General features: G+C 40.3%; 2 protein-coding genes across 2 annotated transcripts; both read left to right on the top strand.

Moving 5' to 3' along the window:
• Window positions 1-536: 536 nt before the first annotated feature.
• On the top strand, window positions 537-1636 carry LOC100692273 (olfactory receptor 6N2-like). Its single transcript, XM_003449520.3, has one exon. The coding sequence runs from the start codon at window positions 698-700 to the stop codon at window positions 1634-1636; it is 939 nt and encodes a 312-aa protein (XP_003449568.2). The 5' UTR covers window positions 537-697.
• A 12698-nt stretch (window positions 1637-14334) lies between these two features.
• Window positions 14335-15243, top strand: LOC100707735 (olfactory receptor 11A1-like). The gene has a single exon (XM_003449493.2). It carries the CDS (start codon window positions 14335-14337, stop codon window positions 15241-15243), a length of 909 nt encoding a protein of 302 aa, XP_003449541.2.
• The last annotated feature ends 280 nt before the right edge of the window (window positions 15244-15523 follow it).

Raw genomic sequence — 15523 nt, 5'->3', positions numbered from 1 at the left:
TTAAGCAAAATTGTTTAGCCTGGCACATTCATATTTTCATTCCTAAAATATCCAGTCCATATCAGTATAGATATCCAGCATGATTTTTTTCTTTTCACGTTGAGAGCTGATGATCTTTTAAAATGTTCCTTGATTTTTTTTTTTATTAATTTTTTGTGACCAGTGCATTAGCAATTGTGATATTGGTGTTCACCTTTTAGCCAATCATGAATAGAGGAGGGAGGGTATATTAATATAATATATCATATACTATTAATATAATATATTAATGTAATTAATATAATTTAGTAAATAACAAACAATTCCAGGATAAGAATAATGTATATCTGGCCCAGCTGGGTTGCTTTATGAACATAAGTGATGCCTGCACAAATATTTAATCACTGTTCAGAGAGTGTTGAGGTTAGTTGTTGTGAAATGTGGCAACTAATATTAGACTATATAATGGGCTGCAGTGTCATGCAAAAGAGATTCAGCTCCTTGGAGGCTTAAGCTACCTGATAAAAACCTTCCACAGACAGTGACTGGTCACTGTGTAGGTTTTGCTGATCCACATATTCATAGAGTGTGTTACACATTAAACTGACTCTCAGTTACAACAGCATGCATGCCAGGTTACATTATATTGCATTTGGAGTCTTTTTATTTATTCTGGTTATGTGATTAGTCAGACCATGTCTGCTTTTTCAAGACATCAATGGATGATGAGTTAAATGTTACCTATATAGCTTTTGATGGATATGTGGAAATTAACAAATACAGATATGTTTATTTTTTTATTATTTTCACAGTATATATTGTAATAATTTGCAGTAACTGTATAATTTTATACCTCATTTGTATTCATAAAAATCTCCACGAACCTATGTACATTTTTACTGCAGCTTTGCTACTGAACTGTGTTCTTTACACTACAACAATTTACCCAAAATTCCTGATTGACTTTTTATCTGAAAAACAAATCATATCATATTCAGCATGTCTCTTTCAGTTTTTCACAATTTATTCTCTGGGTTCTTCAGAGTTCTTTCTCTTGGCAGCCATGGCCTATGACAGATATGTGGCTATATGTAAACCTCTACAATATCCAACCATCATGAGAAAAAGCACTGTGAGTATTTTTCTGGTCATAGCTTGGCTTGTACCTGCCACTAGTATTTCAGTGCAAGCAATAGGAATGGCTAAAAGTAAACTGTGTTCCTTTCATTTAAAATCAATATTTTGTAACAATACAATTTACACTCTTCAGTGTGTAAGATCAAAGTTAGTTACTGTATTTGGTATAGTTTGTTTTTTTGATTTTGTGATACTTCCTCTTCTTTTTATAGTTTTCACATACACAAAAATATTTATAGTCTCTTATCACAGTTGTAAAGAAATTAAGAAAAAAGCTGCAGAGACCTGTTTACCCCACATACTGGTTTTAGTGAGCTTTTCCTGTTTCGGTGTCTATGATGTAACCATAGCTCGAGTGGAATCAGATTTCCCTAAAACTGCACGCTTCATAGTGTCATTACAGCTGATTTTGTATCAACCTTTATTTAATCCATTAATATATGGGCTTAAAATGAAGGAAATTTCTAAACATCTAAAAAGGTTGTTTTGTCCAACAAAAATTATTTGCTGCATCAATTAATTGCTCATTTCTGAAAATATCTTTATTAAATATTATAAAGTCATGAAATTGATTTGGTCCACATATTTTACACCTTTTTTGAGTAACTTAATCAGTGAATTTAAAATGTTTTTACTGTTTATGATTGCTCAGGGTGCATGTCTATTGTAACATAAATATTGTAAGATTATTGTAACATAAATGTTATAGTTTAAATGCGATAGTTACAGTTAAAATACTGGTTTTTAGACTGCTGCACAGCACAACAACTCAATAGTAAAAAATGTACCAATTCCAGCAACATGAATTAAACTAATGCTGACAGGTACACAGCAAAAACTCCAGTGTTAAATTAACACTGGAGAGTGTTTATATGAGTCCACACCTCTGAGTGTTAAATATAACACTGTTGAGTGTTAAATGAACACTTTTGACAGTGTTATATTTTTAAAAGTAACCTCGTCAGTTTTGAAGATTTACAACGACTAACACAGAGCAGTGCTGATTTTCTAACACTGGAAAATAACTCAAAATGTTAGAAATATTCCAGTGTTAGAAAATCAGCACTGCTCTGTGTTAGTCGTTGTAAATCTTCAAAACTGACGAGGTTACTTTTAAAAATATAACACTGTCAAAAGTGTTCATTTAACACTCAACAGTGTTATATTTAACACTGGAGTTTTTGCTGTGTACTATGTTCAATCTCCAAGAGAGTTTTCTTCATCCGTTAATTTTATACAGTGGTAATTCTTACTTTTCTTTCAAAATAAACATGCAAAATGTATAAAGTTTCAAGCTGTACTTTTGTGAAAACAAAATTAAATCTTTCCTCGTTGAGCTTTTATTTTTAGAAATTGTATAATGAGTAGGGACAAATGTTCAGTGGGTTATGACACAATTTACAAATAACAAAATAAACTGTTTTATTGTTTTGAAGAAATCAAACAAACCTGCCTGAGGCCTGTTTGAAACTAGAACCTTGATGCTGTGACAGTGATAACATTACACCAGTAGTAGACTAGTAATGCAGTGGAGTGTAAAAAGAAGAGAGTAACTTGATTGCATTTCATATAAATATCCCTTTTTCTTTTTTTCAAATATGTGTACGAGAGGTGAATACTAAATCGATGAATATGTAACTGTTCTTGAGGTCTGTTAGATAAACCTTATTGTATAAATTCTCATCTGAATATCTTACAAACTAGAGAGATAACATTTGAATTACTGTTTTATGAAGCAATATGGTCTGAACTGTGAGAAACACACACCTGCTTTCATCTAATTTCATGATACTCAACCATTAAAGCAAACTTTAGGTAATGATGTTTACCTGTGAAAGTGTATGTGTATTACACTATAATCTGGACTACACTGTTAGACAAAATAAAATAAATAAAGGAACACTTTTTAATCAGAGTATAACATGACAGCAATTAAACTTTCTGCTGACAAATTTCTCCCCTCCTCATTTTTCCTAACTTTTTTTCATCCATCTATCCATTTTCTTCCGCTTATCCGGGGCCGGTTGTGGGGGCAGCAGCCCAAGCAGAGAAGCCCAGACCTCCCTCTCCCCAGCCACCTCCTCCAGCAGGTCCAGGGGAACACCAAGGCGTTCCCAGGCCAGCCAAGAGATATAATCTCTCCAGCATGTCCTGGGTCTGCCCCGTGGCCTCCTCCTGGTGGGACATGCCTGGAAAACCTCACCTAGGAGGTGCCCAGGAGACATCCTTGTCCAATGCCCGAACCACCTGAACTGGCTCCTTTCAATGTGGAGGAGCAGCGGCTCTACTCTGAGCCCCTCCTGAACGGCCGAACTTCTTACCCGATCTCTAAGGGAGAGGCCAGCCACCCTTTGGAGGAATTCCATTTCTGCCGCTTGTATCCGCGATCTCGTTCTTTCGGTCACTACCCACAGCTCGTGACCATAGGTGAGGGTAGGGACATAGATCGACCGGTAAATTGAGAGCTTCGCTTTTACACTCAGCTCTCGCTTCACCACAGTGGCCACATCACTGCGGCCGCTGCAGCAATCCGTCTGTCGATCTCCCGCTCCCTTCTTCCATCACTCGTGAACAAGACCCTGGGATACTTAAACTCCTCCACTTCGGGCAGGAACTCGTCCCTGACCCAGAGTGGGCATTCCACTCTTTTCCGGCTGATGACCATGGCCTCAGATTTGGAGGTGCTGATTCTCATTCCCACCGCTTCACGCTCGGCTGCAAACCGTTCCAAGGCGAGCTGGAGGCCATCACTCGATGAAGCCAACAGAAACACATCATCTGCAAAAAGCAGAGATGAGATCCTGGGACCACCCAAGTGAAAGCCTTCCGCCACTTGGCTGAGCATAGAAATTCTGTCCATAAAAATTATGAACAGAATCAGTGACAAAGGGCAGCCCTGGCGGAGCCCATCACCCACCAAGAGCGAGTCCGACTTATTGCTGGCTATGCGGCCGAAACTCTTGCAATGGTTGTATAAGGACTGAATGGCCCATAGCAATGGGCCACACACCCCATATTCCCGGAGCTCAAACATCTGCCAAAAAAACTTTTCAGTATGATTTTGGTAAGCTACGAAGCCGCACCGCTTGATGGATTGTCAGAGCATTACGGCTACCATAGTCAGCAGCCTCAAGGTGCAATCTGGGTCCGAAACTCCGTCTGTTTCAGGTCTCAAAGTCAAACAAACACTGCGGCATCACTGAGAGGTAAAAACTGTCTAAATTCTTTCATCTTTAATAAAATGATCAGTGTTGCTGCTTTACCAGGTGTAATGATTAAGTTTAACATCCATGCATTCATTAAAACAGTTTATGAAAACAGTTTAACAATTTAGTCAATTTAACGGAGTTAGAAGCTGGCAGAAAGTTAGCACGCTAGTTTCCACCTAAACATGATATACCATGTTCTGAGATATTTCTGAAAAAAATTAAAACATACAGCTCTGCTATCACTTCCAACATAAATGAAGACTGAAAACTAAACAGGACTGGCAGTGGTCTTTAGGAATAAATTCCGAGTACGGCACCTGCCCTCACCTATATTCCCTAGCTTTGAAGCCCAGCTGCTGGAACTTGCTGGTACCCCCTTGACTCTCTGTGTTGTGATTTACCGTCCCCTGAAATATAATAAGACTTTCATTAACGACTTTGGTGACTTTTTAGCATCTCTTTACCTAAATTATGATCGTGTTCTTATCACTGGCGATTTTAACATTCACATTTGTTGCAAAGATGATGTGTTTGCCAAGGATTTTCTAGCCTTAGTTGACTCTTTTAATCTTATCCAGTGGGTTAATGCACCTACCCACCTTAAAGGTCATACCCTTGATTTGATTTTTTCTTATGGACTGGACATTTGTATCAGGGACATCAGCAACTCCTCCATACCTGCTTCATGCCCTGGAGGACGGGGCAGTGGCCCCCCACACCCTCTAGCAGATCATTACATGAAGGAACCTTTTAAAAACAAGCGCGTTCATGCTCACAGGTGCACACACGGGTGATCACACACACAAACTACACCCTTTTTGGCTCCTACCTCAAAGCACACTGTGCGCTGTCGATCCTACGTGCTGCACAATAATGTTTAATATTTAGTATTTACTGTCATATTCCCATATATCATTGTGATGTTGTTTATTACTCTCGTTTTCTTCTGCTTGCTTTCTTTTTTTCTTTCTCAACAGGTGATCCAGGTGATCGATATATGTATTTTTTGTCTGCTTATTCTGTTGGTTTTTGGTTTTTGCCCTTCTCCCCCGTCCCTCTTCTCAGCTGTTTTTCTTTCCCTCTTTCTTTCTCCCCTTTCTTTCCACCAGTCAAGTCTGTCCCGTATTCAGCAAGTCAAAATAAAATAAACAATAAAAGGTGAATCAAATGGACCATTACGGCAAGGCTGGGATGGTCCATTTGGTAAAGTAAATCCGTTGGGCATCTTTCTTCGCCTTTAGACAATAATTCTGATGGCAAAAGAACCAAACGGGACAGGTTTAAAAAAAAAAAAAAAAAAAAAAAAAAAAGGGACATCAGCAACATTGGAATCTCCGATCATTTCCCAGTCATCTTTGATGCTGAGCTATGCAAATTGGACCAGAGCTTTGAGGGTCCTCAATGTCTTGTGCGCATTATCAATCCTGGGACTGTGGCTGAATTTTCAGCTGCTTTCTCTAAATCTGTTCTCCCTGACATTGATCGTTCTACACCCTCTTCAGTTGATGATTTTGCTAACTCCTTTCTCTCTACCTGCTCCTCTTTACTGGACGTTGTGGCTCCTATGAAAGTAAAAAGGCCTAGAAGCTGCTCTCAGCCGTGGCTAAATGACTCTTTACGCGCTTTACAACGCATTTGCCGCCAGGCTGAAAGGCGGTGGAAAAAATTTTATTTAAGACTTTTAACTCATTGATCAATCCTTGTCCTGAAACGCCTAGATTGGCTTCCTTAGCCCTTTGTGAAATTTTTTTAACTCATTTTACAGGCAGAATCTTATCTCTAAGAGTCTCACACCCCCCTGTGATGAGTCAGGCCCCAGCATTAAGATGCTCTACTAACCTCAATCAGTTTGATCCAGTTTCGCTCCCTACTCTTAAGGGTATAATTGATCACCTAAAAAACTCAAACGCTGCTCATGACATCCTTCCATCTCGCATTATTAAAGATGGGTTTAACATTATCGGGCCCTGTATTTTATCATTAATTAACCTGTCATTGTTATCGGGTTGTGTTCCGGCTGCTTTTAAACACGCTGTAGTGCAACCTATACTCAAAAAGAGCTCCCTTGATCAGAATGACCTCGCTAACTTTAGACCTATTTCCAAACTCCCGTTTCTGTCTAAAATCCTAGAGAAGATTGTTCATTCCCAACTTCAAACTTATTTGGATGCAGATAGTCGGGGTTTAAGCCACACCATAGCACGGAACCTGCATTACTGATTCAGGGCGCCCTGTGGTGTTAATTTTGCTTGATTTGTCCTCTGCTTTTGATTTGGTGGACCATAATGTCCTTTTAATGAGGCTTGAGCATCTGGTGGGCATCACAGGCAGTGCCCTTAGCTGGTTTAAATCCTATCTCTCAGATAGGTCCTTTTCTGTCAACATGGGTACCTATGCCTCCTCCATTGCCCCTGTTACCTCTGGTGTCCCCCAGGGGTCTGTGCTGGGTCCCATGCTGTTCTCTTTATACTTGTTACCCTTGGGCCGAATCTTTGATGAATACAATTTTTCTTTTCACTTTTATGCGGATGACATTCAAATCTATTTTGAACTAGCTGAGGATGTCACGTCGTCGTTGCAACACTTCTTTGATTGTATGAATGAAGTTAAAAACTGGCTACTGAGCAATTCTCTCATTCTAAATGATAAGAAGACTGAAATTGTAATCTTTGATACTCCCTTCTCTCGGGCTGAACTAACTGGTATTTTTGGGCCCTTTGCTGACTCCCTTTCTGACTCCCTTTCCCTTTCTGGGTGTTGTCTTTGACAGTTCCTTCAAGTTGGACAAACATGTGTCCTCCGTAGTTAAATCGAGTTTCAATCAACTACGCCTAATCTCTAAGGCCAAGCCCTACATACCACGTAAGGACCTGGAGAAACTTATCCATGCCGTTGTTACACCAAGGTTAGATTATTGTAATTCCCTTTATACTGGTCTCCATTCTGCCCTTGTTCACAAACTGCAGCTCGTTCAAAATGCGGCTGCGCGTCTCTTAACTGGAACTGGCAGGTTTGAGTCTATTACTCCAGTTCTTTCCGACCTCCACTGGCTCCCTATTAAATTTCGTATTGATTTTAAAATCTTATTGCTCACTTTTAAAATCATAAATAACACCGCGCCCAGCTATCTTACGGATCTCCTCAGCTTTTATATCCCTGGGAGAGCGCTTAGATCAGCAGGCCAAATGCTCCTGGTGCAACCTAGATCTCGGCTCAAGACCAGAGGTGACCGCGCATTCGCCGCTGTCGCACCCTACCTCTGGAATAACCTCCCCCTAGCTATTCGGGCGTCTGATTCAATTCACTCTTTTAAATCTCGATTAAAAACTTATTTGTTTAGCCTTGCTTTCCCCACCTCCTAGAGCCCACATTTTTAGTGTACTGGAACTTATCTTTATCACTTTGTTAATGTTTATAATGTTTTAACCTTCAGCCTTTAGGGTTGTGCCTACTATGCCTGGTGTATTATTGGTTAGTTATGTCACTCGCCTGTTAGTATATTTTATTTGTATTTTGTGCTTTATATTTGTATTTATTATTGCTCTTAACTCATTCTGTGAAGCACTTTGGCATACCTGTGGTTTTTTAAATGTGCTATATAAATAAAATTGTATTGTAATTGTATTGTATAACTCTCCTCTCCCTCTCTTACAGTGATCACTGCACCTGCAAGACTCCCTTTCACAGCCCTACCCCTATCCCTGAGGTCACTGTATTCAATAAAGGTTTCAGTGTTTGCCTCTGCATAGGATCCACCAGCTATGGCCCAATCCCACTCTGACTCATCTAAAGCCACCACCCAGTTATTTCCCGATACAAACTTCATGGTTTCCGGCACAGTATTATGTGACGCTGTTTTTCCCGCTTTCAAAACATTCTCCTGTAAGTCAGGACGATGTTGAGGGTTTCTGTTACAGGGTACGCTGAGCCCATTTGTGTGGTCTCCTCTGGTAACCACTGGGAATCCATCTCCTTCTTCACCTTCTTCTCTCCTGACAAACCCCTCATCTTAGGTTATCCCTGCCTGGAAAAACATAACCTCCATATGGTCTGGCAATAAAATAAATAGCTGGAGTCTGTTTTGTTTAGCCAACTGTGTACAATCAGCACTACCCCTCAGCTCTGAGGGCTCTGGTTCCATTCACACTTATTACACTCTAAACCTCCTGCCCAGTGCCCCCCTCCCCCATTCCCCGGTTGGCTGAGGAAAAATAAAGTAGCCATGGTAAACCAGTCACATAACCAATTTAAGATGACATAGCAACACAATGCTATGTCAACAATATAGCAGTTTTTAAATTGTGTTGTTAGGCCACATAAAACCAGAGTTGTGATAAAAAATATACGCAATGTTTTTTTCCTTAATACTATCGCTATGTTTAATGCAGGGAGAAATGTTAAAAACTGAAAGCACCTTAAAACACTCTCCGCTTGCAAGCAAAAAAAGAAAAACACCTCCCTTTCCCATTGGTGGAAAAATTTACCATGTCAACCAAACAAAAAATGATATGACAACATGTGGCATTTGGTTGTTTAGGAAGAGGGGAAGAGGGGAAGAACATCAGAACGACTGATTGTTCTGTAAATAGTTTGAAATGGTTATTTAAAAAACCTCCAAAAGTTGAATCTGTTCATCTGGACGTAGCGTTTTGTGGGAGAAACGTTTCGTCACTCATCCAAGTGACTTCTTCAGTCTCAGCTGACTGCAGGTTTCCCCAAACCTTATAAACAGTACATTTGCATAATGACTGAAACCAGCCCACTGAGGGAACAATGGGCTGTGAGGTCAGTTCCTTAATCATAATTATGCAAATTCCCATGACCATTGATCAACAATCACTGACCAAAACCCACTGATCAAAGAACACTGATCAATGGCCATGAGTACCATTCACAGAGAGTTGGGGAATGGCTGCAATCACAGCATTGTAAGATGGCGAAAGATGTACCCTTAGGCCCCCTCCTCGATTCAGAGATGGTCTTTCCCTTTTCACGTAAATGGCCTCCTTGACTCCGCGCTCAAACCAGCGTTCCTCCCTGTCCAGGATGTGTACATCCTCATCATTGAAAGAGTGTCCACTGGCCTGTAGGTGTAAATAGACTGCAGAGTCCTGGCCTGATGAGGTTGCTCTTCTGTGTTGTGCCATCCGCTTCGCTAGAGGTTGTTTGGTTTCCCCGATGTATAAATCCTGGCAATCCTCCTGGCACTTAACAGCCTACACTATGTTACTCTGTTTGTGTCGGGGGACCCGATCCTTGGGGTGGACCAGTTTTTGGCGCAGCGTATTTTGGGGTTTAAAAGCCACAGAGACCCGGTGTTTAGAAAAAATGCGTCTCAACTGTTCCGATACTCCTGACACATATGGGATCACTACAGGTTTTCGCCTGGGCGGCGGTTGTCCTTCTCTCCTGGATCGGCTGGAGCTTTCTTTAGGTGCCTTCCCAGCTTTGACAAAAGTCCAGCTGGGATAACCACATTTACTCAGGGCCTTCTTGATGTGCTGTTCTTCTGCCTCCCTGGCCGCTGTGTCAGTGGGGATGGTGTTCGCTCTGTGTTGTAGCGTCCTGATGACACCCAGTTTGTGCTCCAGTGGATGATGAGAGTCAAACCTTAGATACTGATCCGTATGCGTAGGTTTACGGTACACGTCAGCTTTTAGATGTCCCCCATTACTGATGGAAATCTCACAGTCTAAGAAGGCTAACCTGCCACTTTTCATATCCTCCCTGGTGAATTTGATGTGTTGGTCCACCGAGTTAATGTGATCCGTGAAATGTAGTACGTCCTGAGATTTGATTTTCACCCAGGTGTCATCCACATATCTGAACCAATGGCTTGGTGGTGTTCCAGGGTAGGATAGCAACACCCTCTTTTCCACTTCTTCCATGTACAAATTGGCCACGATGGATGAAACTGGGGAGCCCATGGCACACCCATGTTTCTGCCTGTAGAACTGACCCTTGTATGTGAAGTAGGTGGAATGAAGACACAGTTCCAAAAGCAAACACACTTGGTCGATGCTGAGAGTGGTCCTGTTGCTGAGGTTGGTGTCATCCTGTAATCTCTTACGGACTACCTCCAACGCTTCCGTGACTGGGATGCAAGTGAAGAGACGTAACGTCGTACAAGACCATGGTTTCATCTGCCTCCATAATGACATCTCTCACCTTCTCAACAAAATCCAGGGTGTTCTGGATGTGGTGTTCAGAGCTGCCCACCAGCGGGTTGAGGATCGAAGCCAGAAACTTGGAGATGTTATAGGTGACCGAGTTGATCATGCAGACAATTGGTCTTAAAGGTGCACCCTGCTTATGTATTTTCGGTAAACCATACAGACTTGGTGTAGACTCCCCTGGGTACAGCCTGTGGTATGAGGTCCGGTCGATAGCCTTGTCTTGTTCTAACTGCTTCAGACAGTCTATCACCCTCTTCCTGTAGCCACTTCCTGGGTCTCGTTTCAGGGGCTCATAAGTATTTTCATCACTGAGTAGTGACAAAATCTTCTCATGATAGTCTTTCTGGTTAAGCAATACTGTGCACCTACCCTTGTCTGCCGGAAGGATGATAATGTTGTTGTCATCACTAAGTGATGTGAGTGCCTTCCTCTCCTCCATGGTGATGTTGGATGCTGGGGGCTTTGCATTGCTGAGACAGGCCGAAACTTTTGTCCGTAGTTGCTCTGCTTCCACTTCTGAAATATTGTTGTTACGAATTGCTGTTTCTGTGGCTGTGATCAGCTCCACTAGAGGGATTTGTCTCGGTGTGACGGCAAAATTCAACCCTTTACCAAGGATGTTTTTCTCTGTTTGGGTGAGCTGTCTGTCAGACAAATTCTTCACCCACTTGTCCACATCCTCCATGTCGCATCCTTGTCTCTTCTGGCCACTGAGGACACTCTCCGTATTTTGTGGTGGTTTCCGACGTACAAAAAGTAAGTCAAACTTCCTTTGTTGCCTGGTCTTAGACTTCTTGTGCTGTGCTAGACGAGCCTTCTCAGTGAAGTCAAACACCTTTTTAAGAGTATTCTCATCTAAAAGCATAGTCAGTCTCCGTCGGATCCGCTCCTCCGTCGGATCCGTATCTTTCAAACCCCAAAAATACGCTGCGCCAAAAACTGGTCCACCCCAAGGATCGGGTCCCCCGACACAAACAGAGTAACATAGTGTACGCTGTTAAGTGCCAGGAGGATTGCCAGGATTTATACATCGGGGAAACCAAACAACCTCTAGCGAAGCGGATGGCACAACACAGAAGAGCTACCTCATCAGGCCAGGACTCTGCAGTCTATTTACAGCTACAGGCCAGTGGACACTCTTCCAATGATGAGGATGTACATATCCTGGACAGGGAAGAACGCTGGTTTGAGCGCGGAGTCAAGGAGGCCATTTAAGTGAAAAGGGAAAGACCATCTCTGAATTGAGGAGGGGGCCTAAGGGTACATCTTTCGCCATCTTGCAATGCTGTGATTGCAGCCATTCCCCAAATCTCTGTGAATGGTACTCATGGCCATTGATCAGTGTTCTTTGATCAGTGGGTTTTGGTCAGTGATTGTTGATCAATGGTCATGAGAATTTGCATAATTATGATTAAGGAACTGACCTCACAGCCCATTGTTCCCTCAGTGGGCTGGTTTCAGTCATTATGCAAATGTACTGTTTATAAGGTTTGGGGAAACCTGCAGTCAGCTGAGACTGAAGAAGTCACTTGGATGAGTGACGAAACGTTTCTCCCACAAAACGCTACGTCCAGATGAACAGATTCAACTTTTGGAGATTTACTTTCCCGGATGATTGAGAATGCATCAAGACGTTATTTAAAAAAAAAAAAAAAAACGCCTTGGCTGTATTTTTAGGTAAATAGCTGCACAACTTGTGCATAGGTTTTTAACATTTACAATTTATATTTGCATTTCAAGTTATGAAAATGATTAATGAAATGATTTGTCTGACTTTTGATGTTGTGTTAATACAGTATGTCAAAATGAAAGAATATAAGTAAATTCAAACATGTGAGGTTGTGCTGAAAAGTAGTGGTGTGCGGATCGATATTGAAATATCGATTCTTCCGATACCAGTAATTTATGTTCTAGAATCAATTCTCATATTAAAATATCGATATTTTAGTACTTTGGGGTAAATTTGTAGTTTTTCATTAACAGGAACACAGTGGAAAGAAACTATATCATTTGGAAGAAACTACTTCGTCTTACGCCTTTCATAGTCATATGCGAAATACGGCTGTATAAATGTGTCGCAGCCCCTGGCGTGCGCACTCACAACAATGGCTGAGTGTAAATGGAGTCATGTGTGGATGTATTTTACCTCCACAAACAGCCAAGACGCAGTTTGCGATACATGTGGCAAGACAGTGAGGTTTTGTGGCAGCTCCACTAACCTTGTCAAACACCTCAGAGTAAATCATATCACAGAATATGATGAGCTTATGTTGAGGCGAACTGAAGAGGAGGAAAGGGACAGGTGCTGCTAGGGGGAGAGAGATGTCTCTCACGGAGACCTTTAGTGTTGCAGGCAGGCAACATGCTCAAATAGTGCACAACTTCGGTTTTTTATTTCTATATGATAATTCTGCATTATTAAGCAATAAGAACAAGTAGTCTGATGTCCTGTAATCATTATGAAGTTATATTATTACAATTACATAATAATAATTGTTAATAATAATAATAATAATTGATAATTATATATTGTATTATGAAATACAATGAAACATTAAGTTTCTGTACAGAGTATCGGTATCAGATGAGTATCGTCGATACCACCTTGAATTTTACTTGGTATCTGATCGGAAAGGAAATCAGTAGTATCGCACATCACTACTGAAAAGAATGATACCAAACAAGGCAAGGTAAATAGTTTTTAAAGGTGAAATGTAGAGGTAAAATCAAAAGTAGCAGGTGAAGACTGATCCAGCGAAGATGCGGGCTATGACCCAGTGGCCTACCTACTTCCAGTCTACTCGACAGTTGTTGCCGTACATCCTTGGCCTCCTTAATTTCTACCATAGGTTCATTCACAACTATAGCCAGGTAACTGCACCCTTTACACCACTCACTTCCAGTGGAGTCCCCTTTGTCTGGTCTGCAGAAGCACCCTTGGCAGCCTTTACCAAGTTTAAGGAGCACCTGACACTAAACTGCAGTCCATCATCGAGGTATATGCTTCTGACTTCAGGGTGTGTAAATGGACTGATTCTTATATAGCACTTTTCTACTCACCGAAAGCGCTTTATACAACTTGGCTCATTCACACCCATCTATACAAGAACTTTTGATTCTTGTAGAAATTGTTTTGCTACGCAAGTGCTTACTAGCTAACATTCACAAATATTCATACTCCAATGTATGCATCAGACAACAACTCGGGTTTAGTATCTTGCCCAAGGATATTTGACATGCAGACTGGAGAAGTCAGAACAGGGATAAGCCTGAGATAAGCTCAGGTTTCTGTAGGATATCACCCATCAATCTTGATTGGCGATGAGGCCTTGCTCAAGGCCACTGAACAGAATAAGAAATATGCAGACCTTTATTGCTCTCTCGTTCCAGTCGACACCCCGGATCAGAAGGTATGGATAAAGAAATTCCTGTAAAGTCCTTCTCTCGCAAGCTTGCTCCTACATCAGATCTTATGAAATCAACTCTGTGATTAACTCTTCAGCACTTAAGTTACCTGCACCTCTTTGCATCCACCCTACATTCCACATTTCTCAAGTTAATCCAGTTCATCCAGCCCATTGTGTAAGATTTATTACCTCAGAAAAGATTTTATGTTGAAATCCTGCAGTGCTAAGCAAAAGAGAGTGAAAAAGGTAAGATGAACCTCCAGTATTCAGCTCCTTGGAGGCTTAATCCACCTGATAAAAACCTTCCACAGACTGTAACTGCTTACTGTGTATGATTTGCATGATGGTGCATTTTCCAATATTTTCCATCTGTTCACCTTGTGCAATTTGTTTAATGAAACATTTTGTAGTTTTTTTAAAACATCGATGGATGAGGAGTTAAATGTTACCTATGTAACTTTTGATGGACATGTAGAAATGAACAAATACAGATATGTTTATTTTTTTATTATGTTCACAGTATATATTCTAATAATTTCCAGTAACTTTATTATTATATACCTCATTTTGACTCATAAAAATCTCCATGAACCTATGTACATTTTTATTGCAGCATTGCTACTGAACGTTGTTATTTACAGCACAACTATTTACCCAAAACTCCTGATTGACTTTTTATCTGAAAAACAAATCATATCATATTCAGCATGTCTCTTTCAGTTTTACATAATTTATTCTCTGGGTTGTTCTGAGTTCTTTCTCTTGGCAGCCATGGCCTATGACAGATATGTGGCTATATGTAAACCTCTACAATATCCAACCATCATGAGAAAAAGCACTGTGAGTATTTTCCTGGTCATAGCTTGGCTTGTACCTGCTTCTAATATTGCAGTCCAAGCAATAGGAATGGCTAAAAGTAAACTGTGTTCCTTTCATTTAAAATCAATATTTTGTAACAATACAATTTACACTCTTCAGTGTGTAAGATCAAGGTTAGTTACTGTATTTGGTATAGTTAGTTATTTAGATCTCGTAGTATTTCCTATACTTTTTATAGTTTTCACATACACAAAAATATTCATAGTCACTTATCGCAGTTGTAAAGAAATTAAGAAAAAAGCTGCAGAGACCTGTTTACCCCACATGTTAGTTTTAATTACTTTTTCCTGTTTAGGTGTCTATGATGTAATCATGGCTCGAATGGAAACAGATTTTCCAAAAATTGCACGGTTAATAATGACATTACAAATAACTTTGTATCAACCTTTATTTAATCCATTCATATATGGGCTTAAAATGAAGGAAATTTCTAAACATCTAAAAAGGTTGTTTTGACCACCAGTGTCATAAATTTAATTTGTAGAATGTAAACCTGTGAATAGCTGATAACATTTTTCTGGGTGCATGTTCATTGTAATATAAATATGCCATAGTTTAAATAGTGAATTTAGTCTGGTTTACAATTATTGTTCTTATTTTTTTATATACTTACATAAACTCCAGAATAAAAAAAATACTAATTCCAATAACATAAATTATATTCATGCTGGCAGGTACTATGTTAAATATTCAAGAAAATTTTCTTGATCAGTTAACGTATATAGTGTCAATTGTT

This window comes from Oreochromis niloticus, linkage group LG16 (genome assembly GCF_001858045.2).
Source record: "Oreochromis niloticus isolate F11D_XX linkage group LG16, O_niloticus_UMD_NMBU, whole genome shotgun sequence".
Taxonomy (NCBI): domain Eukaryota; kingdom Metazoa; phylum Chordata; class Actinopteri; order Cichliformes; family Cichlidae; genus Oreochromis; species Oreochromis niloticus.
The sequence above is the reverse complement of the archived record's forward strand: the minus strand, read 5'-3'. Positions and strand labels throughout refer to the sequence as shown.